Raw genomic sequence first — 26,707 nt, forward strand, 5'->3', positions numbered from 1 at the left:
CTGCAGACAGAAAAAGGGAAATGGTGAGCAGGATGTTTATCTAAACATGGTCGAGAGGCTCCGGATAGAAACACGATTGTTCTGTATTCTCATGCAGCAATCTGCACGATTTTGTCGTCTTTCTAGTCATGGCACTCGATAAAAACTCAAAACCCTAACCCTAACCCAAAAAAATGCTTGATAAGAAGACGTTTTTTTGCAGTTAAAGTGTCTCCACGTCAAGACAAAGACCACATTTCAGTGACATGAGACTCGACTCAAACTCGAGATTTGGGACTCGTTAACAATCTTTTCAACATTAAGAAAATGTCTGACAAGCTGAATGACATCCCCTCTTGCATAACCTTGCACATCTGGTGGGCAATGACAACAGCACCCATGGCAACGAGCACAACAAGCGCTGCTGCTGTCCTGTTTGTCATATGCTTTGCTTATAGGAACTACACACGCCATAGCCGCATGAATATAAAGGGTGCTGGATCTACCGCGTCAAACTTTCTGAGGTACCTGAAAACACACCTGGATGGGTCAGCCACTTGGTGATGTGAGCGTTAGCCTCGTGGATGGTTAGCAAACAGGTGACTGAAATCATTTTTGTCACACACAAAGAGAGGTGCCAATTTTCACAAATGGTAGATTTCGCCTCTTGAACGAAAGCGTTGAAGAAGTGTTTTAATAACGCCAGTTTATTTCAGATCATTTGGCAGCAATAGTGTTTAGCGTTTAGCTACTGTAGCTGTGTATTCATAATGCAAAACAAAACACGGATACTAATTTTAAAGAAAAGCTTTCATTGTGTGTTTTTTCATATTGCATTTCAATAGCCTGTTTAAAGTGATCATATACCATAACCACTAATCAGTGTTTATAATGCTCTACGCTAATAGATAAAGGAGTGATGATAATACAGCACATGCTTTGAATTCTATGCAGTGTTCTAAGCAGATCGGATGATAGAACACTTATTGTAACCACAAGAGACCAGAGACTTGACTTGGACTTGCAAAAAAATGATTTATGAGCATCTCTGCCGCATTTGCACCACAGGACTCCACTCACTGTTCTGAATTGTTGTCCACATCTGTTTTTGGCCCCCTTTTTTTTTGCTGCAACAGTGAGTTTTTCTTGATTATTTATTCTCAAAACAAGTAGCATGCACGTGGGAATAAATGCCAGATGTAAAGATGTCCATACATCTGCAACAAGCACAAACAAGACAGACTGCAGCTGAGGCCGAAGAGCAGGAGTTGGGCTAACAGCTTGGAAACCTCCTAGTTTGAGGTAGCAGGGACGACTGGAGCAGCAGGCAGGGATCTATTAGCCTCTTTGCTAGCAGATACAGTCCGCGACTTTGTCGTTGCGCGCCCAAATCCCCCAATTTCCTTTCAGCTAGCTCTGTGTTGATGTTGTGAACCTCAGCTGTGTTGAGTTTCGAAACACTCACAGTGAGCAGGGAGAAACCGTGGGGAGATCTGGAGGATACAACAAAACCACCGTAAAAACACAAAGCTAAAACATCCACATTTTATTGATATGTGCTCGGTGCTGTAATATAGACCTGCACTTTTACTGCGACTGGATTTCTTCATGTGTTTGCCATTGTTTGCTCTGATCAGCAGCCTGCCGCGATTTCAACTGACAACGCTAATAATGTCTGTTGAAACCAAAGCTGTGTGACACATTTTTTTTTCCGCATTTTTGGCAGTTGCGCACATTGAAATCATTAGCAAATCAACTTCAATAGCTGGGCGCGTACCTCAACTTTTGCGATGCGTGACTCAAAAGGATGTCAGGGTCAGAAACAATCTCCTTCAGCGAAGGCTACGCAAAAATGAAACATCTATCAGAGGCAGCAATGAAGCCAAGAGTGAGACAGAAATCCTTCAAAAATGAGGGTGTGGATTGGTTTGGAGGACTTCTCGCAGTGGAAACAACCAAAGGGAGGAAAGGATTTCAAACCGGATCGCTTTGCAAAGAAAGGAAACAGCAGGAGTCCCGAAAATGCACCAAACTACAAACTACCAACTACATCCTTGTAGAGCAACCAAACGTCGGACTTAAACATCGGGCACTGCTGTTCTTTTCCTGTGACTGGCAGTCTCTGCTGCTGTTCTGTTAACTTGACCACACACTGCTCTCTTCATAACCGTATCCAAGTCGTTATTTGCGTAACCATGGCAACAGTAACCTTAACAAAGTAGTTCTATGAATGCAAACCATGTATTTCCCACACACGCTGATATTGCAGTGTTGGTGTGGTTCCTGGAGCGTCACAGAGAATGTTGCCCCAGGACCGTCCATGCAGCTGACCAATCATGTCGTTGGGCAATTCAGGGAAACAGACCGGAAAGATACGCATATGGCAGAAGTAATCCTTTCAAAAACTTGGTTAATGTCAACCCAAATAATGTTTCCCTTAACCTAGCCAAATATTTAGGTTCTCCACACCTAACCGTTCTGTGACAGAAAAGGGAAATAACAAGTGAATAATTGAATTTTGAATAATAAGTGAGCAGTGAAAATGTACGTGTTCCAAATAGATGTAATCCCCACGCTTCTGGGTAAGAGTCCTGTACTTAAACCCATTCAGCCACAAGAGCTTGCACCAACTATGAACTTTGTCCCTTTTTTCCTAAAAACAAATAATGGACCTGGAACAACACTGATTATAATGTCGTAGGAACAACAGCGATCTGGCGATATGAGAAAAAGCCCTCGTTCCCTGACACTAATCTTAGGGGGTTTTTTTGTGCCTAAAATTAACCAAACATTGTCCCAGCAGTGTAAGACTGTTTTCTTTTTGAAATAGCGATGACATCCTGTGGTGGATTCGGATCAAGAACTGCCTACGTGTTGTTCACGAGGGCATGGACTAAAGACACTCTTTTTGCAGTTTTTCTTTTCTTTTAGAGGGACGTCATGATTTGACGAAAGAAACCAAAGTTCTCAATGTTAACGTTGCTTCACAAGACATTCACCTAAATAACACAGAACCTAAAATTGCAGTATCTGACCTCAGACACGTTAGCTTCAAGCTCAGTGAGCAGGTTGACACTGTCCTGCTCAAAGACGGGCTAAGAGCTCGCTGTTGCAGGCATCAACCTTGAGACCTCTGCTAACGGCTCTGACAGTGTCGCTCCACCTTCGCCCTGCCACCTACACCCTCCTGCCGCTGAGTCATGAATAATAAAAAAGTAGCATTATTTCCATTTCGCAGCGCATGTCACAGCAGCTGCTGCCAGCGGCGAGGCGGTCCTCCCAGTTAGCAGACATTTCCTCATGTGTTAGACCAAAGGCGGCTGCTACTTAGACCCCGACTCTCATCCCCTCCAACATGGTTCGCCATGCCAAGTAGTCCTGCTGTCTGCTGGACCGCTCCCAAAATAAAGGCGCTACACAGCCGAAGGGGGGGGGGGGGGGGAAATGTCCTCCTGTGTTCCAGCAGTCACACAGTGCGTGGACCTGCCGAGGCTTTAGTTTTACACAAAAGCACGTTAAAATTGTTTGGTACAAGTTGTTCCATCCACTGACCGCAGGACGGTAAATCAGCCCTGCTCCTACTCCTCCATTTTCTTCTTTAGGCTAACATTCATGGATTCGTGACTTCAATTTGTTTGAGGAATTTTACATTGTCAGGTCTCGTTTTCATCAAGGGGTTACTGTTTTCGGTGCTGTTGCAGATTTAGCACGATAGCTGAAAAACTCGCTGACAGGACTCTGCGGCCCGCGCCAAAGAGCAAGTGATTTGTTTTCTGGTGGACGTCCAGGTCTTTTAAAAGGGTTTCTCAACACCGCAAGATAACACGGTCGCAGCTTTCTCATGAACTCCTGCACTGTTCGAGACCTGGCACACAACTGTGCGTCCCGTGAGTTCTCAGTCGATATGTGTGTTTCGACGCTGACCCAGATCCGACTGCAAAGTTTAAAAATTCCAAAAAGCATCTTCTGCTATTTACGGGCGCGTGGCACACTGTAACACACGTACTGTATGGATGACGGATGTGCCAGCTCGCTGAGCTCTTCCTCCGTGACTAACAATGGAGTCTGCCATGTGTCAAGATAATGACGCTCAAGTTAAGCTGAGGGTATTGTGCCAAGGAAAACCAGGAAAATGAGCCAAAACATAGAATTATTTTACCTCACAAGATAAATACCTCCTGATAGCTGAGCAACAGACCGTGGGACTTGTTTTTTCAGCGTTTATCCACAATGCGAGCTCGTCCTTTGAAAACAACTGTTGATACTCTTGTGTAGCGTGATCTTTTTATTTCTAGGTATGGTTGGAACATTTTTAAATGTATTTATGTTCTGTAATTACCTCTGTGGCAGTTTTCATTGTTGGCGGCTGGGTCTGCTATTCCAAGCGAGATTCAGATTACCCAACTCTGTAAAAGCATTCATTTTATTATGATGTCACCTCACTGATATCAGCCTCACTGTCAAATCCGAATTAGAGCTGTATTGAGTTCAAAGATTCAGATTGCACCCACGCACAAGGAAGTCGTAGGAAACAAGACTGCACATACATGTGGACAGAAGAGTAGAAACTCCTCTCAGTGTAACACAACACAACTCATTAATTTGGTTTGAGCAAATCTTTTTTATGGAAAAAAGTCAAAGTTCTCTGATTTCAGCTTTACTCCTCTTGGAAAATGAACAGAATATATTTGTGCTATAGACAAAAAACAAAAAAAAGACATTTGAGGACGTCATTTTTGGGGTTTTGGGAAACAGAGACCGACAATTTTCACCATTCTCAGACATTATACAAACCAAACAACTAATTGATTAATAGACAAAATACACAACCAATTAATCAACAAGGAAAACGATCATTAGACGATAAACAGTAGTATTTCAGTGGTGAGTGTGCCTAGTATTAAGTAAAGGACACTTGATTATATCAGAGTAGCTGGTTTGTATTGGAAGCAGGTGAGTCAGACTCACTTCTTTTCATATATTTTAAGGAAAAGAAAGTTTAAGACTTTAAGATTTAAGAACTCTAACCCTTTTGTAGATATCTGGGGGACTGAAAGCATTTTCTGAATCTCTGCATATCTTTTTAAATTCACCCTCGGCCTACTAACATATCGTGTGATACCCATGTGTCACATATCAGAATCTGCAGAGTACTTAACTCTCCGTATAACGAGGCACCTCTCTCACCTTGAGCAATGTGTAAAGGAATAATAATAGGTCCCTTAATCCGAAAAGTTGCCGTCCGATTTTTTAAAATTCTTAAAATCTCTCGTGAAAACATTCATTTATTCATGCGGACCAATTATTTGTGTGATTGCGCCGGCCTGCATTAGAGACTCTCTGAGAAGTCCTGCGCATTTGTGACGTTCGCTTTCGCAATTTAGGCAATTTAGATTCTTAACTACACTGAGCTCTTTGGTTCGGTTTGTTAATTGGGACGTTTCACTGTTGATGGCTCCGGAGATAATCACAGGCGAGTGCAAAAACAGAGAGCGAGCCAGCCGCTGCAATCAATGTGTTACTGTCACCTTCTGGATTGGATTACACTGGATTTTCAAACATGACTCTCTGTCGTTGTTTGTCTGAATCTTTGTCGGAGAAGGTTATCCTAAAGATTATCCTCCAGTTCTTTGTTTATTCAGGCTCTAATCTGCCGGGGGGGGGTTTCTCCCGCTCTGTTGAAAAAATACACGACGTATAGCTTTGCAAAACTGAATCATCGCTCCAACTTGTAGTTCATCTCACCCTCTTTCATTGTTGCATCCTGCGGGTGTACTCACAGGAAACAGGATTTCTGTAATTACACAGAAGCATTACCTGAGCTCCATTGTGCAGAGACACTCTTTTCATCACTCAACGGAGAGACACAAACCACTGGCACACTCAAAAAGAAAAAAGAAAACGCAACCCGGCCTGATGTATCCTTCCACTCACACAGCTGAAATGTTGCCTCTTGTGTGCCATTAATGGACTGAGAAGCGTCGGAGGGGAGCGTGTCACCGGGCAGTGCGATGGGAGCTGGAACGCATTCAGGGTGTTCAGAGTACCGCTTTCATCTCGCACTGTGCCAGAACACCTGTTCCAACAGGTCAGAGAGCCATTCAGAATTTAGTTCTAGTTTTCATCTGGCTGGGGTTTTAGCCATCCATGCAGGCAAATGGAATCTCACCAGTGCTGCTCACGGCACCGAAAACTATAATTCAAAGAAAAATCAACAGCAACACCACGACCCAGAAACAACCCCCCATCTCTGTTTAATTCACAGGACACACCGTCATTATTGGGACATTTTTATTTGGGGTTTCAATGAAAACTGGTGAACTGGATCTTTAAGTAAAAAAATACACATTTCAAGGGAAGAGTCCAGCATTCATGTAACTGTAACTAAATCGTGGCAGAACGTTTTTCCAAATATGAAGAATGGTCTCTGTCAGAGTGGCATGAAAATGCAAATCCCTCAACCTGGAAACAACAAGGTGATAATGAAAGGGTTTCATGTTTCCAGATCAGCTGAAAGGTGACGTGCTCCTCAACAGTGTTTAGGTTTGTCTGAAATGCCTTGTTCCATCAACTTCGACGGGGACTATGTGAAATGTTCACAATCTGGTGCCTTTATATTATTATTATCTAACAGACTCATATTCCTTGAGTTTACCCATGGCTGTGTTAACTGGTTAGTGTGCACAGTAGTTTCAGCCCAATACGTCCTCTCTCTGAATCTACAGACAGTGTTCCCTCCTGCACTCAAAGAATAATTTCATGAAGATATGTGATGATTTCAGAGTTATTTCCATAAGTGGTCAGTCCCAGTCATTATTGGTCTCATTATCTTTTTTTTTTTTCTCAAGCTATGGTTGTGGCTGTGTTTCACTCCACCTAATTTCGTATGCAAAAAAATGGGAATGGTTCAACGCACAGTGGATTTGTATTTCAGTTTCCTCTGACAATCACTGGATATTTAACTATGGAGGGGAAAAAGAAAAGAACCCCAGTTTGTGCTAAAATGACATGGTTGTGTGTAAAAGCCCCTGTGGACCCCGCAACGTCACTGTTTATCCGTTGCTCACGATTCACACACTTATGTACGTAACTTGACCTTCATGGTTAAGTAATTACCCTAGTCATTCGAACCAAAACCATGATCTTTACCGAAAATCAAACCAAGTAGTTTTGGTGCCTCACCAACTAAACCGGCTGTACAGTACAGCCTCGAGGAGCTGCTAGCATGACTGTTAGCATTAGCATTGTTCAATCAGCACAGCGCCTCAACAAGAGGAGTGGTAAGCATTAATAGAACACAATAATGCGAGATCTGCCCTAGTTGATATTGTTTTGACAAATTCCCTTATAAATTTGCAATTACTCAAACTGCCAAAAAGCATTTACAGGCAGTGAACCGTGGGATCTTTAGGGCTCCAGAGGATCTGGATAATGAGCTTGTCGAATATAAAATCATAATCTCCAGAGTGCAGCTACTACGGCCGTCAGAGGGAGTAAAAAAAAACAGCGCAGCGGGGTTACACTCGAAAGTTTCATAATGGAAAATACTCGAGGTCTCCAAAACCTTGAGTAATTGTACATGTTGCGTCCCACATCTGCCTTTTCCAGGTAGGCTATTAAAAAGAGGAATTTGGGGAATTGGAGGAGGTGGTGGCGGTGTTTAACTCTGCAGCAGCACGCAATTACTTGGTCAACTGTCAAAGCTCCAGTGATGAGTGGCTTCACGTTAAAAGCCCCAATTTTCCTCCCCCCCAACCTCGGCTCAGCCTCTCGCCGCCTGACACGGTCCGCAGTCGGGCGACGTTACAGAGCCGACAGCCCCGAGGTTATCTGCTGGGATAAAACGGAGCTGTGTGCCGAGCCAGGACAAGCCCTGACAAAACAATTAGCTCCCCTGACCTCGAGCTCACTGCGGCAGCGCCATAACTCTTCTTGGAAGAGGGGGAGATGTTTGGCGGCTTGCACCTTTCACCTCCTGCCACGGCTGCCGCACCGCCCTTTAATTACCTTTACACCGTGTTTATTCCATTATTTGTTGATGCCGTTACTGTAACAACAGATTAAGAGGGTTTAAAACTTGTGTGTTTCACAGTGCCAGAGACTATAATGCTGGTTGGAAGCCGACTTTGCTCGGAGATGTTGAGCTGCATCCAAAAAAAAAATGATTCCCTCCAAACATTCCCAGGAGTATAGAGAGGTAAATATTTAGCAAACACACCCACGCACTTTAGTCAGTCGCATATCAGGATCAGATGCGTTTCTGAATATCAATTAACAGGGACACACACAGTCAAATTTGAGAAAAAAAAAACATTTGGCATAATTGTCTAGTGGATATGGTGCAAACGAGCACAGGTGGGGAGCATATTCACTCAGATATTTAATGGGAAATATTATTTTCTCGTTACTTTTTTAATTTCTGGTCACTTTGCAGATTCAGTCCAATTCTACATATGAAATGGGCAGTTGGAAAAACAGTTGGAATGCTTTTGGAATGTAATGACTTTGGAAATACAACAATCTTGTGCTTGCATGGCATACTGACACAGTGACTTTCAAGCAGGATGTAAAGCGTTTCAGAGAACTATCGAAACCTGTAGGGGAGCCAACGCGTTCTCTAAACTGAAGGGCAAAACACGTCATTTGGATTTACCCTCCGGAGCAACTCATACAAGCGCTAGTACACAGAAACATTCATATTATTATTTCTGGAACACTTCACACCTCACACCTATAACCGCGGAGAAAATCCACAGAACTGGAGATAGTTGTGTTGTTTTTTAGGTTATTGATTCTTATCTTCACTCTGCAGGATTTTCAGACAGAAGTGGGAGAAATACATGTTATTTCCATTGCGGTACTACTCCTTCTACTCCTTGGATTGATGTAAATGTTCCATTTCTGAAAAAAAATGTATGTTCCAAGCATTTAGGAACATGGAAAAGAACTTGTAGTAAGTGCTCTTTAGAAAGAGGACTGAGGTGTAATTAATGGCTTTATGGTCGAATATGTCCATCACAAGTCATTATACAAGAGCAACTTTTTGGTTTGCCAGACTGAGGAAAGTCTCTCAGACTAAAGGAAATATCACACAAGACACAAATCTCAAGAGCGTGCAATGCAGACAGCGCTGGGATGGGATTCGCTGTTTACCCCTGCTTTGAGTCTTTATGCTAAGCTAAGCTAATCGCCTCCTGATTCCGGCTCCGGACTTAACGCACAGGCATGAGACTGATGTCGATATTCTCATCTGACTCCAGGAAAGGAAACAAATAATTGTGTTTCACAAACTGCCATCTCGGAGGTCTGGTGTGGAGAATTTGGTTACATCTAGCGTTGAGGTTGCAGACTTCAACCAACTGAACATCCCTCGTGTCACCCTCGGTCATCACTTCAAAAATGCAAGGAAACAAAGAGGACCAGCTCCCAGCAGGGACGTTATAATTATACCTGGACACGTCATGGAGGCAAAGTCACATTCATTTCTATAAAAGCCTCTCAGTGGGGCATGATCAACTGTCTTCTGCATAGTTTCCACACTGTGGGGCTCATAGAGCGTGGGACACTAGAGACTTACGACGACAGAGCCGGCTGACTTCCCGTTTACCGCCGGGCTAACTTGAACTGGGATAAAATGATTTAATAGTGCGTATAAATGCATTGGACTGAATAGCACACATTCTGACAGTGAAAAGGGTCATTTTGCGGGGGCTGGGACATGGAAGTCTCTCGTGGGAAACAGATAAGGGGCGCAGAACCAGGAAGATCCGTGTATCCTCATAGCTGGGAAGTCGAGCTTTTTTGACTGCAAAACACCAACAAGCAGCAATCATAGGAATGAACGGGGCTCCATCTCCAAGGCTGGGTCCAGATGTAACATAATATCCCTGCCAGCTCCCTCTGTAGATATAAAAGACTCATTCTGAGGTAATGAAAACACACCGATTCTCAGTTTCAGGTGATTATACACTAATGAAAACATATAAATATTCTTTTTCTGCCCTGAAGCCCTCCACATCCTACACGCAGGGCCTTTAAAGGATTAACATTTCACTCTGATATAAAAAGGATACCTGGAAACCCTCAAGTTGCTCCTGTGACTAATTACATTGATGGATTAATTTTTCACCATTGTTGAAGCCAAGCGGAAGGGGCTAAAGGAATATGTCATATCAGACACTCACTTCACACTTCATCTTTGGTATTCTCAGTTCGCCTCTGTGTCTCCTCACACACACACACACACACACACACACGCGCGCGCGCGTGCAGCTGCGAGCACGCACGAGCCACAATCCAAACTCTCAGTCACACACACACAATTGAGTTTTCACAACAGCAGTAATCATTGAGACAGCCTCGCCATGTTTCCAGATAATTAAAGTTGAGGCGAGCACGAGTGACGAGTGATCCACCCGCCGCTCTGATGTGTGCTGCGCGCCTCGGCGCATACAAACAGCTGTTGTGTTTTCATTTTCAAAAGCAAAGCACCGTTTTGGAGCCTGACAAATTACTTAATACAATGAGTTCTGTTAACCAATTACTTTTAAGTAGCTGTACATGTTATTCCCCACTGCCGTCATCACTCTTCGCCGCACTGTTCTCGCAGCCGCCTGACGCGTCCGCCGAGTGGGAGTATTAAAAGCCAGGACACTTGCGCATCATTTTACCCCCCCCCCCCCCAAAAAAAAAATGACCAAAGTTAGGCTTCCCAGCGTGACTTTTGCACAGACTGAACTCATTTCGGGCTCTCGTTACTAGTGAATGAACAGCAGCGGCGAGAGCGCACAGAGGGAACCACACACAGGAGCCATGTGTTGGCCGAGAGGGCGCCCATTTGATCTTAACCTCTCTGTTTCTCTCTCTCTCTCTCTTTAACAAACGCGGGTGGTGGTCCTCCGCAAGGCAATAAACCACCACCACCAACAGCAGCCGCAGCAGCAGCAGCAGCAGACTGCCCACAGCCTAAACATTCCTCTGTAATAACTCCGGAATAAACAGGCTTCTCCCTGCACCTTCTCCGCTCCACCTCTGTTTGCGCCTGCTGCTGCTGTGAGGGAAGCTTCACGGTGACCTCATTGAAGAAGACAGGAATCTCCCATTGCAACATGCTGTAAAACACCTCGCATTACTCTCACATTTATTTCTTAAATTAAATTCTGTCCTCCCTTGTGGTTCTTTTTTTGTTTTGTTTTTTCGCACTGAGAGAGGTGATAGAGATCTGCCCGCAGGTTCTGAGACAATTGTGCGTAACTGCTTCTCATGCAGATCATCCAGTTAGAGGGAATTTCCTCCTCCGCTCACTGACATTATCTTTATAGGAGCCAGCTGGTGATCTGCTCTGTTTCGAGATAATGTCACTGAACTTCAAAGGCAGTTGCATTAAAAAAAAAAAAAAAAGATGTTTTTTTTAAATGTTGATGAGAAACACAATCAAACGTGTTGACAGATTTATCAGGGCCTGAATTTGCGCCTTTGCAGGAGAGTTTCATGAGCCAAAGAGTAAAACTTTAAAAATCACACCTCCCCCTCTGCGTCAACTTACTTCTCCCGTGCTCCTTCATGAAAGTGATCAGATCCTTGTAGTACTTGTAGTCGTCCTCGTACGGCTGGGCCTCCACCGTGATGTTCATCTCTCCCTTCAGGTTCAGGAAGATCCCCTCCGACAGAAAGTAGTGCGGCCGGTCGTCCTGCCGCAGGTCGTGGAAGATCACCACGGCCCGGGACGTCCAGTTGAAGTGCGTGTGCAGGACGTTGGCGAAGTCCCCCAGCTTGGTGGTGGACGGCCCGCTGCGCACGATGGTCCGGTATTCGTCGCGCTTGTCGAAGCCGTACGCGGGTCCACCGGCGGTGATCAACGGGAGTTTCCAGTGGGACGCGAAACGCCCCACGGAGGCGAGCGGGTACACGCACCCGGGTCCGAAGAAAGCGTCCGGCCGGATGTAAAGCTTGGCGTCCACGGCCACCACCTGCGCCCTGCTCTCGGCGCACGACCCTGCGATGGGGTCCTCGGTGCTGTAGTTCAGGATGTTCATGTAACGCCCGCGCAGCAGCCCGTGTTTACCATGCAGGTCCTCGTGCGCCATGAGGATGGCGGGGAAGACGCGCGGCAGAGCCCACGGGTACTTGTGGTGGTTGTCAGGGAGCATCACCGCCACGGTTATGTTACCTCTGCAGCCGGGGAGGAGGCAGCAGGACAACGCGGCGAGCAGGCAGCATCCCAGCGCGCTTCTGCATCCCATAGCGCGTCCCAGCCGCTCGAAAGTCCCACAGAGGAAAGTATGGGCACGGAGAGCGCACCGCTTGGAGAGGAGACACGGCCGGCTGTGGCACCCTGACGCCAAACCATAAGTATCCGTCTTCCCCGGTCTCTGATTCCTTCGCTCTCAAAAGTCAAACAAAGTCGGTAAAGGTATCATCCTGTCGTGCCAGCCCGGCTGTGCCATGCGTCCCCGCCGCGTAAAATCCACGTCAAATAAAGTTCATTTACTTCCCCATGCGACTTTTCCAGCGCAGCGTGCTCCTCATGCTGATAGTCTCCAGGAGAGTGATGCCATCCATCCAGATGACTGCAACTTAAATCAGAGCAGCCCTCTGCTCGGCCCCCACACGTCACACACTGCAAGAAGAGTCCACCTCCATTAATCTGTTGACCATTGACTTTAAAATGATGATTTCTCACGTAAATAATCGTGGATTCCCGGTGAACTGGGATGATTTGGGAGGATATCATATTTATAAGAATTTTCAGAGAGATCTGGTTTATTCGACTTGCTTGAAATGAACGCGTTAAATCCTGACTGACACGTGCGTCTCTAAAAAAAAAACCCACTCACGGATGAGACTGCATGACGCACAGAAAACAAGAAGCCAACGTGTGGAAGAGCTGATCAAGTCTGAGTATTCAGTTTGACCGAAAAGCAAAGTGCGGCAGACTGAGTTACCTGTTAATTAAAATATTTGGAAAGGCCTATTTCTTGCAGTGTATGGATAAACCGCTCAACATGGCCGTGAGTCGCCTCCTGCAGGCCACTGCGCAGAGTACAGTGCAGGTCCGCTGCAGTCTCCAGTGAAGAATTACTGCTGAACAGTTTGGGATTATTTTAGGTGTCCAGGTACGTGCAGCTTCAATAGATTTGTCCTGTTTTAATGTTTTGGTTGTTTTTTTTAAATAACAAGTGCCACTCATTAACAGGTTGGGTTATTGTACCAGATTGTGGGTGTCAGCTGCTCTGGCGAACACGTGTCTGTAGACTTATTGATTGATTTGATAGGCTGAACAGCTCCTCCTGCCGGCTTGGCCTCGGGTGAGGCTCTATCACAAGGGGAACTTTAAATCCTCGTCCCAACAAACAGTGTTATTGATAGTGCGCCTTATTCAGATTAATACTGGATAGATGTGTAGAAGTCCCAAAGACAACTCTTAACAACACACTCAAAGACCTTTATCATCCCAAATACATTTTAGGATAAAAGATGAGATATGATCTTATAATTCTTATTGTATTTTTTTTGGTGTTTTGTTAAATGGAACATCGAATCAGGCGAACTTTTTCTTTTTCAGTGTGAGATTAATTCTCAAAGGTTCTTTAGACGTTCACGGTTCTCTCTCAGCGGTCCACCTGTGCGCTCCGCTGACTTCAGGTGAAGCTAGGATTTATTTAAAAAAAAAACAAGAATGTGGAGTTCCGGTTGATTTTGGCAGAATAATTTATACATCGGCGTAGATGTTTCCAGTGTTAATCTCTCGCTGAGTATTTCTATGTCTGTGTTCTGTTTTGCTGCTCTCACGTTGCGGAGTTTTACTTTATTTTTTTGAGCACTGCCTTTAAGACTGTTGGAGTTTAAGAGGTCGATAAAGTTAAAGAGGAACAAAAATAGCCCCCAGCAGTTTTCTCTGCTTTTTCCTCTTACTTCCTTCCACTCTGTTTAAAATCTTGTTCATTAAATCTGGTCTGAGCTTTTTCAAGTGTAACGGGCTGCAGACTTATCTGAGTTTACGTCTGTCACATTGATTTTCTGTAGTCCATTTGTCGCTGAACTGGGTCGGTCCTTCTCACTCTGTATACCCCTTCAATTCAGTAATGTAGTTTAGATACACGTGTCCATGCAGCTTCTAATGTGATTAAGGCCGTCTTTGGTAAATGGGGCGTGAGTGATGCTGCTTTTGCTTCACCTGCAGGCCGCAGTTTGAGAGGTGTCGTGCGCTTTTACGCACGGAGCGCGGTCACGCCATAGCTTATTTCAATCCTCCGACACAGCACCAGAATCTCTCGATCCTTTACAGGCTGTGTACCTGCTGCCAGACTTGCAAGATATGACACAGATTGTGAGTTTATAGCTTCTCTCTTACAATAAAACAGCTACCATCATCAGGATCAGTACCAACATGTCTTACTGAAACACACTCCAAACACAATATCTGTTTTGTTTTGTTTTTTGCCGCTGTCAGGTGGAATAGATTGAAGTTTTTAAAATTTCACAGCTTACATGCAGTCACGGCCAGAGTGCTGCAGACGATCTGACCGCGACCATCCTGACCTATTATAAATATGGAAAGGGGAAGTGACTCAGCTGAAACTCTGCGCTCATCCCCGCCACGAAAAGGACGCTTGTAGAGAGATGTGAGAGGAGACAGCCCGCAGTAACGACACGCGGCCAATTAAAACAGAAGCACCGTGTTCCTGGATGCTGCCGATTGTAGAGTTCCATGTTCCCTGTCCGGATGTATTCGCTTCTCGCCCACGCAGCGGCACCTTGAATCAGAATCGCACGTTAATGGTTCATCGTTTTACAGCTTTTCAAGAGCGCGTCAGGTGTCAGCAGTCAAGGGCTCCACACTGCAAACACATCCAGCTCATTGAGTTGAGCAATGACTCATTTCACTCAGACTATATCCAGAGTTCATCCCAGCATACAGGAGAGGAAAATAAATAAAGTAACCCAGGCAAAATAAATACGAAGCTCACACTTGTTGCTATGGAAACGATGTAGTTATTTTATTGTTTTAAGGTTTCAGCACGAGACTACTGACACCAGAAACACACTGAAGAGCACTAACTATTAGTGGACTGTAATGTGCAGGAGATTATTCTACTAAATCACATCACACAAATGTTGACTAATACAATTACACCTAAAGGGGCTCAAGGGGAGACACTGGAAACAGTTTGTTTTTTTTCATGCACTGCACAATTTTGAAATTGTGTTGCCTTCAATGTTGCTTCCATAGGAATCATTCTATCAAACTTGTGGAAAGAAAACATCCGTAGGTTAATTAATGATATTTATGCAAACATCATTATCACCATGTTCAAATTTTAAACATAGTAAATCAGAATCATTTTACTGATAATGTATAGAATTGTACAAGACGTATCTTTATCTTTGTTAATATGTGTTCGCTAAAGTTCTCTCTAGTTTTTTTTCTCAAAAGCTGCGTCAGTAGAACATTTTCAGAAGACTTACTAAATTCATGACTGAACTAAACTTTGTGAATGTTTTTTTTTTTTTTTTTTTGGAGACGACGACAAAGTAGTATACCTCTCACTCCATCACAGAAAAATGAGAGCTTTAGAAATCATTGGAACTCAAGACTGCCATGATATGCACGTTCTTTACAAGTTTATGATATTTTTGTTTATCCTATTTTTTTTTTTAACCATGACTGTGTGAAACTCCACACTTTCCAGTTTTATTCCTATCTATATTGTGAAGGATTTTGCGGCAGGGTCCATTCATATAACATTCAACATTCCTGATTTATGTAACATTTTAATCCTAAAAACATGCTAAACGCACAAGGAAGATTAATTTTGCCTCACTTAAGATAAGTAAATACTGTACTGAGAAGAGTAATTCACATTTCCAGTATGTCTATACGAAGTGGCAAAGCAAATGTACCTAAATACAACAAATGATAACATACTGGTGTGTTAAAGCAGCACTGTCAGTTTATTTTAATGTGTATTTATTTATTCTTTTTTTTTTTTTTTACATATGATCAGTAGTCTAAGTATTAAACAAATATGGCCAAAGCATGATTTAAGTCATCGTCAATGAAGTAAAAGTGAATTTTCTGCATCACTTCATAAAAGACGAGAATCTAACAAGAGATTCAATTTCCATCTCACTTCAGGGTCTCAACTAAATTGCTCGCATTCTTAAACAAGAAGCGTATTAAGATCCATTTAACTCCCACCAAACGAGATCCAGCCAGTTTTAAACTTCCTCTCTGTAACGTTACATAACAGGTGCTAAAAGGTTTTTAATACAGCATCATGAAATCTGTGTGTAGGTAATGAGGTCTGTGGAGGCTCATTACTCAACATGCATCAAGTTAAAATAACACACACACACACAAAACATTGTCACTCTGGATGAATGGTTTTATTTCCTCTCATCGTTAAGCGCGTGTTGGGGAATGACAGTGCTTAATCTGAGGCAGCAGTCACACAATACATCGGAAATCCACGTAGCCATGATTCACACAAATATACATTACATCATCAGGTTAGTGAGGAGAGATGACTGAATTCATTTAATGCTGATCCCAACGACACACAGGACACATTCCCTGCTAGAAAAAACACCAACAAGATTGTCAGCTTTTTACATTCTCGGTGTTCAGCCCCGTGTTAGCCCTTTAAAAAGCTTCAACAGAAATATAACTTTATAACAGGAATCTCTATAAAAATAATTACTGAACAGAAAAAGTCAAGAGAAAGACCTAAATATCAACAGATTGGTTGTTTTCATGTATTTCATCTCCATAAGCATTTTTTGTTAGCACGACTGAGTCAACAGCAGGTGTGTACTTTTTTTAAAAGGAGTCTGTCTGTTGGTCTGTCTCTAGGTCCGTCCACTCTTTGGCCTCAGATCTTCTTTCTTTACTCCTTCAGCCAGCCGAGCAGCTGAGGTGTGTAATAGGTGATGATGATGTCAGCACCTGCATCACAGAGAATGGAAAAAAACTCTAAGCACAAAGCCAGATTACATCTAGAGATATCAAACCAGAGGCACAAAGTTTAGTTGTGGCCACGGTCTCTGTTCGGGTGACCTGAGCATTAAACCCCTCCTCCTCCACCACCTCCTCCTCTTCCTCCCCTCTCACCTGCTCGACGGAAGGCGGTCATGGCCTCCATCACAGCGGCCCGCAGGTCGAAGGCTCCAGCCTGCGCTCCGTGCCACATCATGGCAAACTCCCCCGACACGTTGTACACCGCCAGGGGGTGAGAAGGGAACTGTGGAGAGATGTGAGGAAAAGATAGATGCATCACTACGTAGACACCAAAAGACAAAATACACAATAATTCAAAATAACTTTTAGCGAAATATGCTTGTGGGATTTTCTGCACTGAGCATGTTTTCCAAAAATGCACTGCTGCAGCTTTGTTCCTCATTGACCTTAACTGATTTAGTCACAGACCTTGTCCTTGACTTCTCTCACGATATCCAGATACGGCAGACCTGGTTTCACCATCAGCATATCAGCTCCTTCTTTCACATCTCGCTCCTGCAGCACAGAACAACAGTGAGATCTCCTACAGCTCCTGCAACAAGCCACCCATAACCCAAACTTACACACAAACACAAATCAGCTCACCACAGCTCGAATGGCGAGTCCTCTGGCTCCGGGAGGCAGCTGATAACAGCGCCTGTCCCCAAACGCAGGTTTGGACTGTGCAGCATCTCTGCACACACAGACACACACGGCGTGGAGCTTCAGTTTATTCTCACTTCAAACGGCCGTTTGACTGATCTGCGAACAGGTGATCGACGCGCTTACTTACCTGAAAGGACCGTAATAACAAGAGGCAAACTTTGCACTGTAGCTCAGCACTGAAACCTGCAGGAGGTGAGGGGAAAAGATGCTGAGGAACTACTTTTTTAAAAACATCTCATTACTTTCATATTGTTGGCGAAACAGTAGGTTTTTTCTTATTGTCATCCACTCCCATGAAAAGACCAAAACCAACAATGAAAGTATTATCTTAGAATTGGCGCAACAAAGCTTCAATGTTGTCCCAGAATTATTAAAAACACATCAGCGAGCCACACGGCGACATGTTCCTTCATTGCCGTGAACGCACACGCACACGCACACGCACACACACACACACACACACACACACACACACACACACACGCACACACACAGGAGTTCATTGTTACTCAATCCCACACACACCTCATGCTGCTGGAAAAACTCCCTGGAGCACAAAATGTGATGTTTAATCAACAGCCGACATCAGTCCCAGACAAATGCACTGGTTAATGCTGTTGGTAACGTTCATTAAAAGCACTGTTTAAGGAAATGAATGAGTCTTTTTTTAATCAAACTGTATATAACAAGCGTTTTTTTTAAATGTACGCCTTACATCTAGTAGGAGCCAATGGGCTGAGTGGCACCAACATCAGTTACGTCCGAAGGTAGAATAAAGCGAGCTTTTAATGTATGAAGTTTTTTCCTTAAACTACAAGAACTTTCAGTCCCTTACCTTGTTTCCCAGACCATTGGATATCAGTGCTTGTTTTATGGCCCTGACTCTTCCATCCATCATATCAGAGGGAGCGATGATGTGACAGCCTGCAGAGCAACAAGTGACAAGGGACCCAACCAGGGTATCGTCAGTTGTTATTGGATATTGAAAACCAGCTTTAAAAAGCTACTGTACACACAGCTTGGGAGTACATGTGTCAAATTAAAAACATGTGCTCTAAAAGTACAGGAATCAATTTGTAAGTGTAGAATATAACACCCCATAAAGTTAAACACCCTAATATAGACAAAATGGCAAAACGTTTCTTCATGGAGACACGTCAGCTTCTCTACCAACAGATTTGGGTGATTGACAATATGTGATAATACATTTTGAAAGATGTAACACATAAAAAAAAGATTGATACATTCCTAGCTTTAATAGATCGTTACAGTCACTGGGATCGTCTCACTATGAAAACAAAGAGCCGTGGGTGTTTTCCAAAATAGAAATAACCTTTAAAAAAAAAACAAGATTTACCAGCTTGAGCGTAGGCCAGCGCCACCTCTCCCAAGCGCAGACAGCTGGCGTCATTGTTCAGCGTACCGTCATCATTCAGGATTCCTGCAAGAAGAATAACAAAGGGAAATATTAGTAATATAAACCACCAACATGTGCTGCAAGCTTTTTTCTGTCCTTTTACTGACGCTCCAAGAGAAATGAACAGAGAGTAAATGGTCTATGATAACACTGACCACAGTGTCCATGTGATGTGTAGGGACACAAGCAGACGTCACACGCCACCAGCAGCTCGGGGAACAAAGACCTGATCTTCTTCACTGCCAGCACAGCCGGCGTGTCGCCTGCGTCGGCACCTGAACCCCTGTCGTCCTGACGGGAAGAGACAAAGATCACTGTGTGTTTGAGTTCTGAGTGAACCTGGGAAACCTGCTTCTTTAAGCTCAGAGAGCTGCCACTTTAATGGCCCCCACTCCATTACCAAAAGCCCACATACTTTTGGTGAATTAAACAGCTGCACATTTTGCCCTTTTGCCAGAGAAACTGACTGACGGAAAGACTTGTTAGATATATAGATGCATGAAATAATAAAAGGCAAATCTAATAATGTTTCGGAGTGGTAAATGTGTCTTTTCCCGCACTTTTAGTCTTACGTACCTTCTCTACTTTTGCAGGGACACCAAAAATCAGCACACATTTCAAGCCGTTCTTCACAAGTGGCTGCAACATGCCCTCCAGCTTGTTCACCCCGTACCTAACGGATGGAAATACATAAAATATGAACAGAGCTCGAGAATATACGTTCATGCTTTCAGGTAATGCACGAAAGCGCTATGAAATTTGATCCTATCCTATTTTTCCATTTAATCAAAAAAAAAAGTAATTTGAAGTATATGATCACAATTTAAACAGAAATTTGACAGACTGAGTGTGTTTCAGTCCCCCTGTCTTGTAATTCAGACGCTTGCATTTGCTTTTGTTGTGTGGGGAATAAAAGGTCTAACGGACTCCCTTCTTATCTGGGTCCAGGTCCGGTGTTTGGCTCTGGGTCCACCCTGCCTCAGTGCTTTTATCTCAAGACAACACCCTGAGTGGGGTCACAGCTGCAGGGCGACACTCTGTGTGTTAAGTGATTTTTGTTCAAATCAACACTTTAGTATCCCCATAGGACTGCAACTAACAGTTATTTTGTATAATTGATTAATCTGCTGATTATTCTCATTCTTAATCAATTAATCAGGGAATCTATAGAATGTAACAAAATTGTGAAATTATTAATGACAATCTCCCAGAGCCCAAAGTGATGTATTCAAATTGCTTGACTTTTTAAATCACAAACAAAGACATGTAGTAAATCCTCACATCTAAAAAGCGGGCACTAGCAGAAGTTTAACATTTTTACTTGAAAACTGACTTAGAGGATAAATTGATTATCGAAAAAGTTTGCGTTTCTTTTTCTTTCGATCAACTAATCGAATAATTATCGAGTGCACAGTGCAATGAGTCATTTGTTCTCCTCGTGAGCAGAAACATACGGAGCCCCTAAAGGGACATGGGGTGAAAAAATAAAGTAAAACGTTTCTCGTGCGCACAAGGTACTTTCTGGTGCGCACGACAAAGTATCTTGTGCGCAAGAGATACTTTCTTGTGCGCACAAGATACTTTCTGGTGCGCACGAGAAAGTATTTTGTGCGCACGAGAAACGTTTTATTTTATTTTTTCATAAAAACAAAAAAACACAAAAACAAAAAAACAAAACTTTTCTCGTGCTCACGAGAAAAGTATCTCGTGAGCACAAGAAACTTTTCTCATGAGACCGAGAAAAGTTTTTTTTTTTTTTTTTTTCCCCCCATTTCCCCCAAAGGGACATGGGGTGAAAAAATAAAATAAAACGTTTCTCGTGCGCACCAGAAAGTATCTTGTGCGCACGAGAAACGTTTTATTTTATTTTTTCACCCCATGTCCCTTTAGGGGCTCCGTAGAAACAAGTTCTGTAAATTGCTCATTAAAACAGGTGGTGTGGTGTTGTTGTAAACATTTGAACCCGACTGCTTGAAGTTATGGGATGGATATGACAAGACTAATTGCTGTGACTCTTACCTTGCCTGTCCTGGCAGGCTGCCGATGGGCTCCACTGCATCTGCACTGTCTCTGTATGAGAGAGAGAGACAGCGAACCAAGATTGAGACGTTGATTTAAGCTTGAAATATTGTACTGTACTCCACTTCTCATGGCAAAAACATAGTCACTAGTTATCTGATTACTGATGACGACTGATCTATGTCAGTCAAACTCCTGTACACTTTTTTTTCCTTTGATGCAATTCATTTTTGGACACATTTGTAAGAAACAGAGAGGGTTAATTTACGTGATGAAGATGGGGTAGATGAGATTGTCAGGTCTTAAATCGGCGATGCAGGTCTGCCAGTATCGAAGCGTAGGGTGGAAATAGCCGCTGTGGAGGATCGACTCCGCTGGTGTCTGCATCTTTACCCTGAGACAGAGACACCACTAGGGAATCAGGGAAAAATACAGCTCTCCCATTCCTCTGCTTCATCTCAGCTCAGTCACCGTTCAAACTGAGCAGGCATGCGTGATGCTGCTTCTCCAAACAGGAGCCTCACTGCAGAGAAAGCAGGCTGCACATTTTCAAATACTACTGCTCCAGCTTTCAAGGGAACACATTCTTTTGATCAGCTTGATTATTTCATGGATGACTGAAGGCCTAATAATTCTGTCACATCACCGTGAACAATATCCTGAATAAATACTGTCTTTGGCTGTACTTTACCAAAAGTCAGAGTCATTGCAGCTGAGTCATTTCCATCGGCAGGTCATAATCAAAACACGCAGACACCAGCGACATTTAAAACAAAAAGACGTACAAGACACATGATCTGATCTCACCCTGGCTGCAATATATATCATTCCAAAAGGAGTCTGACCTCGGATGTGAGCGACGAAGTAACAGCAGTAACTTCAAAGCCAACCTGCAACTTTAAGATGGCAAGCCATTTCTGATATACGGAGTTGTGAGATTTAACTTGGCATAGCTTGAAACACACTACTACTAACCAATGCCGTCGCTTTTTACAGGCATATGAGCGTTTTCTGTTATTTAACACAGTCCGTGTGCAGACCAGGCTATTACTGTGGAGTACAGCATGTCTTTTTGTCACCTTGGCTGGGAAAAGAACCCTCATGCTATGTAATGAATGTAGACAGTTCGAGCCTGCAACTAATGCCATACATATGTCAGCCTACAGGCTGGACATGAAATAAACTGCATACATAATGAATAAGGCTAGTGTGCTTACCTGTGACTCTTGGAGTTACCGACTTCACCACACGTCCAGTCTCTCACGCAAGACAGTTGTTTCTTCTTTGTGTTTGACCGACGGTTAGCGCGGGCGACATGGCGGCGCACTTCCGCCACCTACTGACTGGAGTCTTGTTTACATTAAGTCGGAGCTATATAAAGAAACCACGAAAAAACAGAAATATTACTTTTACCCTTTTCAAACACAGATGACACAATTCTGATTCGATGTGGAAATAATGCAAAACAAAGGGATTAGAATTTGCCGATTACACAAGCCTGCCGGCCACCGTACAATCCGTTTTCTCGCGATATTTCACAGAGAGCGAGAGGAAAAAAAGCCGAAGCTACGATGCTAATGGGTTTTTAGCTCTGTGTACTAACAGTGTCTCTTCCAGCTAGATGGAGAAGAAAATGCCTTACAGTTATTAAGGTACAGTAAAGTCTGGTCGCTGTGAAATACATTTTGTATATGCCTGTATGCGCGTCGTGGTAGTTAGTTGTGCTGTATCATCCCTTTGGTTAGCTTGCAATGTAGTGAAAGGATCTCGGCTAACGTTAGAGTCTGTATCATCGGTGCAATTATTGCTCGTTTTAACCCATAACGCTAATATTGTACTGTTTGTCAGTCTACCAGTTTCATTTGGTATCTTACTGGGGCTAATTAGGCTAAATATTGAAGCGACAGAGTGATAAAACGATGAAGATAGATTACTTGAATCACTGCCTGCCTTCACTGTTCAGCTGTTTCCTCCTTTAGTGAGACGTAGTTTGGGCCCTGTCTTATTGAAGTTCTAGAAAGTGTCTCTCTCTCTCTGTGTTTGTGTGTGTGTGTGTGTTTTCCTCATTAGCTCTGTCAGATGATAAACATATTATCTTCTTTTCTAATATTCTGTTTTCTTTGTCATATGTAAGGAAGGCTTTCCAGAGAGGCTGAGACTGGGAGCACTTCCTGCAGTCACCTCCCCGACCATCCTTCTCAGAGTGTTTTTGAAGATGTAGCCAAGAGTGAAGTGGGTCATCTCTGCAGTACCTTGCCATTCCTGCCCAGGCACAGTCAGTGACTTCTCACTGCCGACATCACTCTGGAGTACTTTGACCCCTTACCAGGGCTGCCCAGTGCGTGACTCGGCCGTCCTCAGTCAGTCCGTCCCTGGTTGAAGACCCTGCTGTCCTCAGCTATGCTGTTCTCCCTGAGGGAACTGGTCCAGTGGCTGGGCTTTGCCACCTTCGAACTCTTCCTCCATCTACTAGCTTTGCTGGTCTTCAGCATGCTGGTTGCTCTGCGAGCTGACATGTTCACCCCCACGCTGAGCTGGTGGCTGGTGTTTGTCCCCCTGTTTGCTGCTGATGGCCTCAGCACCTACTTCACAGCCATCGTGTCCATCCGTCTTTACCAGGAGAATGAGAAGCGCCTTGCAGTGCTGCGGCTCCTCTGGGTGCTGACTGTGCTCAGCCTGAAGCTGGTGTGCGAGGTGTTGCTGTGCCAGAAGCTGGCAGAGCAGGAGCAAGCCAGAGACCTGTGGTTTGGCCTCATTGTCTCGCCGCTGTTCATTCTACTGCAGCTGCTGATGATACGGGCATGCCGGGTCAACTAAGGAGAAGCAGTCAGTGGTTGTGCTTTCACATCAGAGGCAACATAGGAACAGAGCAATCTTCATCTGCCACTAGAGATTTAAAGCATAACCATGGTGTAATTTTTCTTTTGGCTTATTGCCACTTTTGGCACTGCCAGCAATTGAGAGCTTTTAGTGCACATGTTCAGATCTCACCACAATCCAGGGTTGTATCATTTGTGTTTCTAATAGCTTCAGAAACACAAATTGCCACTGCTCTCTTGAGTTCTAATGCAGTGTTTCAACAACAAGCATGAATTTGCAATAGCTGCAACGAGATACGAGCAGGCATTTATGCGCCAATGCATTCAAATGCACACAACCTTACTGATGTGGTTAAATTGTATGTATGTCTCTCTACAAAGTTTGGTCCACAGTATGTGCATTTATTTGTAAGTTATTCACCTTTTCTTGATAGGCCCCTCCTGTTGTCATGCCTCCTTTTACACAGTCCTTCACACACACACATACTTGAGCTCCACATCAAATTTCTACAAATTAGGTTCACTCTGTGTGGGCCAAACACTAAAATACAAGTACATCCTCAAAGTATTTGGACACCCCTGTTGATGAGCATTTTTATTAATTTGGCCTGGGGTCATTTTTACTCCTTATTTCCAATAAAGGGAAATAAGAAGTTAGTCCGACAACAAAGTTCCAAAGCAAAGTCTGGTGGGAAGTCTGAAACTAGAAGAGTGGAGTCTCTCATAGCAACACCAGTGTTTTTGAAGTAGGAAACAGTCATATAGGAGATTAACTGAGTGACCACATACTTTTGGCCATGAAGTGTAAACTTATTGGTATCTGTTGCTACAGCGACCCTTCAGCAAGTTTTTTAATACTATCAGGAATACAAAGAGTAAAAGGGTCAGAGCAGTTAATGTATATATTGAACTTGGTGTGCCTTCACATTGTGCAATCGATGGTTGACAGTGAGTCATGAGGGAAATGCATACCAGAGTAATGTTTCAATGCACATGTGCACACAAACCGTAAGTTTAATAAACTGGTGAAACCAAAAGGCTGTCGTGCCCTGGGCACATGATTGGGCAACTGTCACGAGGAACGCAGCTCAAAGAGTTGCTGCAGCTTTTTTGCTTTGTTTCCCATATGAGGACACTACAATTTGGTTAGGTTTCAAGTTAGCCGGAAAGTCAGCTCCGTCAGTGAGAATAGCCTGAACTACAAGAACCTGGTTCTGAAACTTGTCGCCAGCTCACAGTCTCACCCCAATGTAGAAGAACAGAATGCGACCTCTACAAGCAGTCAATTGTGTGCACACGTCTTCCCTGAATATTGCTGTTTCGTTGTACAATACGTAATGTACTAAATCTGTGTTGAATCATACCATGTGTATGTACTGCATGTATTTAAGGCCTCGTTTTAAGGTAATTCCTGATGTGACATTTTATGTAATATGTATATGTTGATTTTTGGAAAGAAATTCACCAAACCTTATTTATGTTCTTTCTATGGCACCATTGTTGTCTGTATATACATGTAAATAAAACATCAACATTTAATCAGAGTCGTTTAATGAATATTTAATTGTGTCAATGTGTGTAGAGATGAAGAAATATCTGGTCTGTTGCTGGATCTTGGTGTCCCTAACCACAAGGGGGCGCCGGCGGCCTTTTCTATGGGCGTGGTGAGCCACAACATAAAGGACCAGACCAATATTTATGTTTTTTGCACGTTGTAGCCAGCACGCAAACCATCAACCAGTGCTCAAATCACACTTTCTTCCTATAAGTAAAATTAAAAACAGTTTAAGGACCTTCGTGTGATGCTTCGTACTGCATATCCTGTTCTTGTATACAGCTTATTTCAAAGATAACCAGCGTTATTGTTGTATGTAGACATGTTATGTGATTGATTAAGTCCTAAATCAGTAGGATTTTAAGTTTTGTCTACACAGTATTACAGATTTAAACACCAACAAACAATCATGTCACCACTTAAATTCAGGGGAATATTGCTGAGAATGAGAGCTTTTGGTCCTCAGCGGTGGTGACTCCAGCAGTGCTTTCATTTCTTTCAATGGCCAACTTTGAAGAGCAGACAAAAGGTGCATGTTGATGTATCTGGCCGTGCCCTTCTTCCCCTGTGCTCTTTAGCCTAGCTGTTCTTAATTATGGTTCGGTGATAAATATTTGATGAGGTACAGTAATCTCTGGTAGTTCCCAATAATAGCCCCACTTAGTGCTGATTCATGTGCGGTAGGCTCCTTCTCAGCTCATCTGTTTACCGCAGCCGGATTATCGACAGGTGGCATCACCGGCAAGTGCTGAATGAACAGTCGTCAGGCTTCAGCAGCCACTGGATATTCACTACTTATCACACCCGAACACAAACACCTCAGGGCTACAGTATCCCTGCACAGACTAAATGGTTCTCTGGAAAGGAAAACTATACATTAAACAAAACTAGTGCTTCAGTAAAGAGTCTTTAGTGAGCTGCAGAGGTGCAGTAAAGATACATTAAGTTCTTAAGGAATAGCAATAATTTAGTTCATTCAAAACAAGTGTCACAGCGTGATTAGAGTTGTAATTAAGTAATTAGTACATTTTAGAAACACTAAATGAGGCAGAGCACACGCAGTATTACAATAAATAACTACGTTTATCTATGTGTAATCACCCAATAAAAGGTATATCCTATCGTCACTAAAAACAAAGAGGGAGGGGCAAGTGGAACCTGAACGCAACATTTTGATCGACAGGCACTCCTTGGCCAGTCAACAATAGAAACGGGAGTGGTCTGCGTCAATGTGCGGCGAGCTACAGAAAAGG

At 43.5% G+C, this 26,707-nt stretch overlaps 3 protein-coding genes across 5 annotated transcripts in view; 1 reads left to right on the plus strand and 2 right to left on the minus strand.

The window, feature by feature from the left end:
* The window catches only part of npr2 (natriuretic peptide receptor 2), a 67,030-nt gene extending 54,477 nt beyond the window's left edge, over window positions 1-12,553 (minus strand). Inside the window, exon 1 of one of the 2 annotated variants that reach the window (XM_030436092.1) lies at window positions 11,525-12,553. In XM_030436092.1, coding sequence (XP_030291952.1) covers window positions 11,525-12,221 — 697 coding nt within the window. In that variant the 5' untranslated portion in view covers window positions 12,222-12,553. The remainder of the gene's footprint in view (window positions 1-11,524) is intronic. The other variant, XM_030436093.1, reaches the window with a different exon arrangement.
* A 3,792-nt stretch (window positions 12,554-16,345) lies between these two features.
* Window positions 16,346-22,441, minus strand: alad (aminolevulinate dehydratase). The gene is made up of 12 exons (XM_030436388.1): window positions 22,298-22,441; window positions 21,349-21,474; window positions 21,081-21,131; window positions 19,638-19,734; window positions 19,217-19,352; window positions 19,002-19,085; window positions 18,480-18,568; window positions 17,772-17,827; window positions 17,585-17,672; window positions 17,408-17,494; window positions 17,093-17,222; window positions 16,346-16,927 (listed from the first exon to the last, which is right to left on the minus strand). The coding sequence occupies exons 2-12, from the start codon at window positions 21,465-21,467 to the stop codon at window positions 16,869-16,871; spliced, it is 996 nt and encodes a 331-aa protein (XP_030292248.1). The 5' UTR covers window positions 21,468-21,474; window positions 22,298-22,441; the 3' UTR covers window positions 16,346-16,868.
* A 68-nt stretch (window positions 22,442-22,509) lies between these two features.
* tmem203 (transmembrane protein 203) lies at window positions 22,510-25,443 on the plus strand. Of its 2 annotated transcripts, none has more exons than XM_030436389.1 (2): window positions 22,510-22,732; window positions 23,215-25,443. In XM_030436389.1, exon 2 carries the CDS (start codon window positions 23,481-23,483, stop codon window positions 23,895-23,897), a length of 417 nt encoding a protein of 138 aa, XP_030292249.1. In that variant the 5' UTR covers window positions 22,510-22,732; window positions 23,215-23,480; the 3' UTR covers window positions 23,898-25,443. The 2 variants fall into 2 exon arrangements, with proteins under 2 accessions (XP_030292249.1, XP_030292250.1); XM_030436390.1 differs by having other exon boundaries at window positions 23,219-25,443.
* Window positions 25,444-26,707: the final 1,264 nt, after the last annotated feature.

Source organism: Sparus aurata, chromosome 12 (assembly GCF_900880675.1).
Source record: "Sparus aurata chromosome 12, fSpaAur1.1, whole genome shotgun sequence".
NCBI lineage: Eukaryota > Metazoa > Chordata > Actinopteri > Spariformes > Sparidae > Sparus > Sparus aurata.

What these genes read in the sequence shown, in the direction of transcription:
- tmem203 (XM_030436389.1), top strand. Translation starts at nt 23,481, where the DNA reads ATGCTGTTCTCCCTGAGGGAACTGGTCCAGTGGCTGGGCTTTGCCACC.
- alad (XM_030436388.1), bottom strand. Translation starts at nt 21,467, where the DNA reads ATGCAGACACCAGCGGAGTCGATCCTCCACAGCGGCTATTTCCACCCT. An exon ending in TGTTATTACGGTCCTTTCAG is followed by an intron (nt 17,673 to 17,771) that starts GTAAGTAAGCGC and finishes CTGTGTGTGCAG; the next exon opens with AGATGCTGCACAGTCCAAAC. An exon ending in TGAGAGAAGTCAAGGACAAG is followed by an intron (nt 17,223 to 17,407) that starts GTCTGTGACTAA and finishes ATCTCTCCACAG; the next exon opens with TTCCCTTCTCACCCCCTGGC.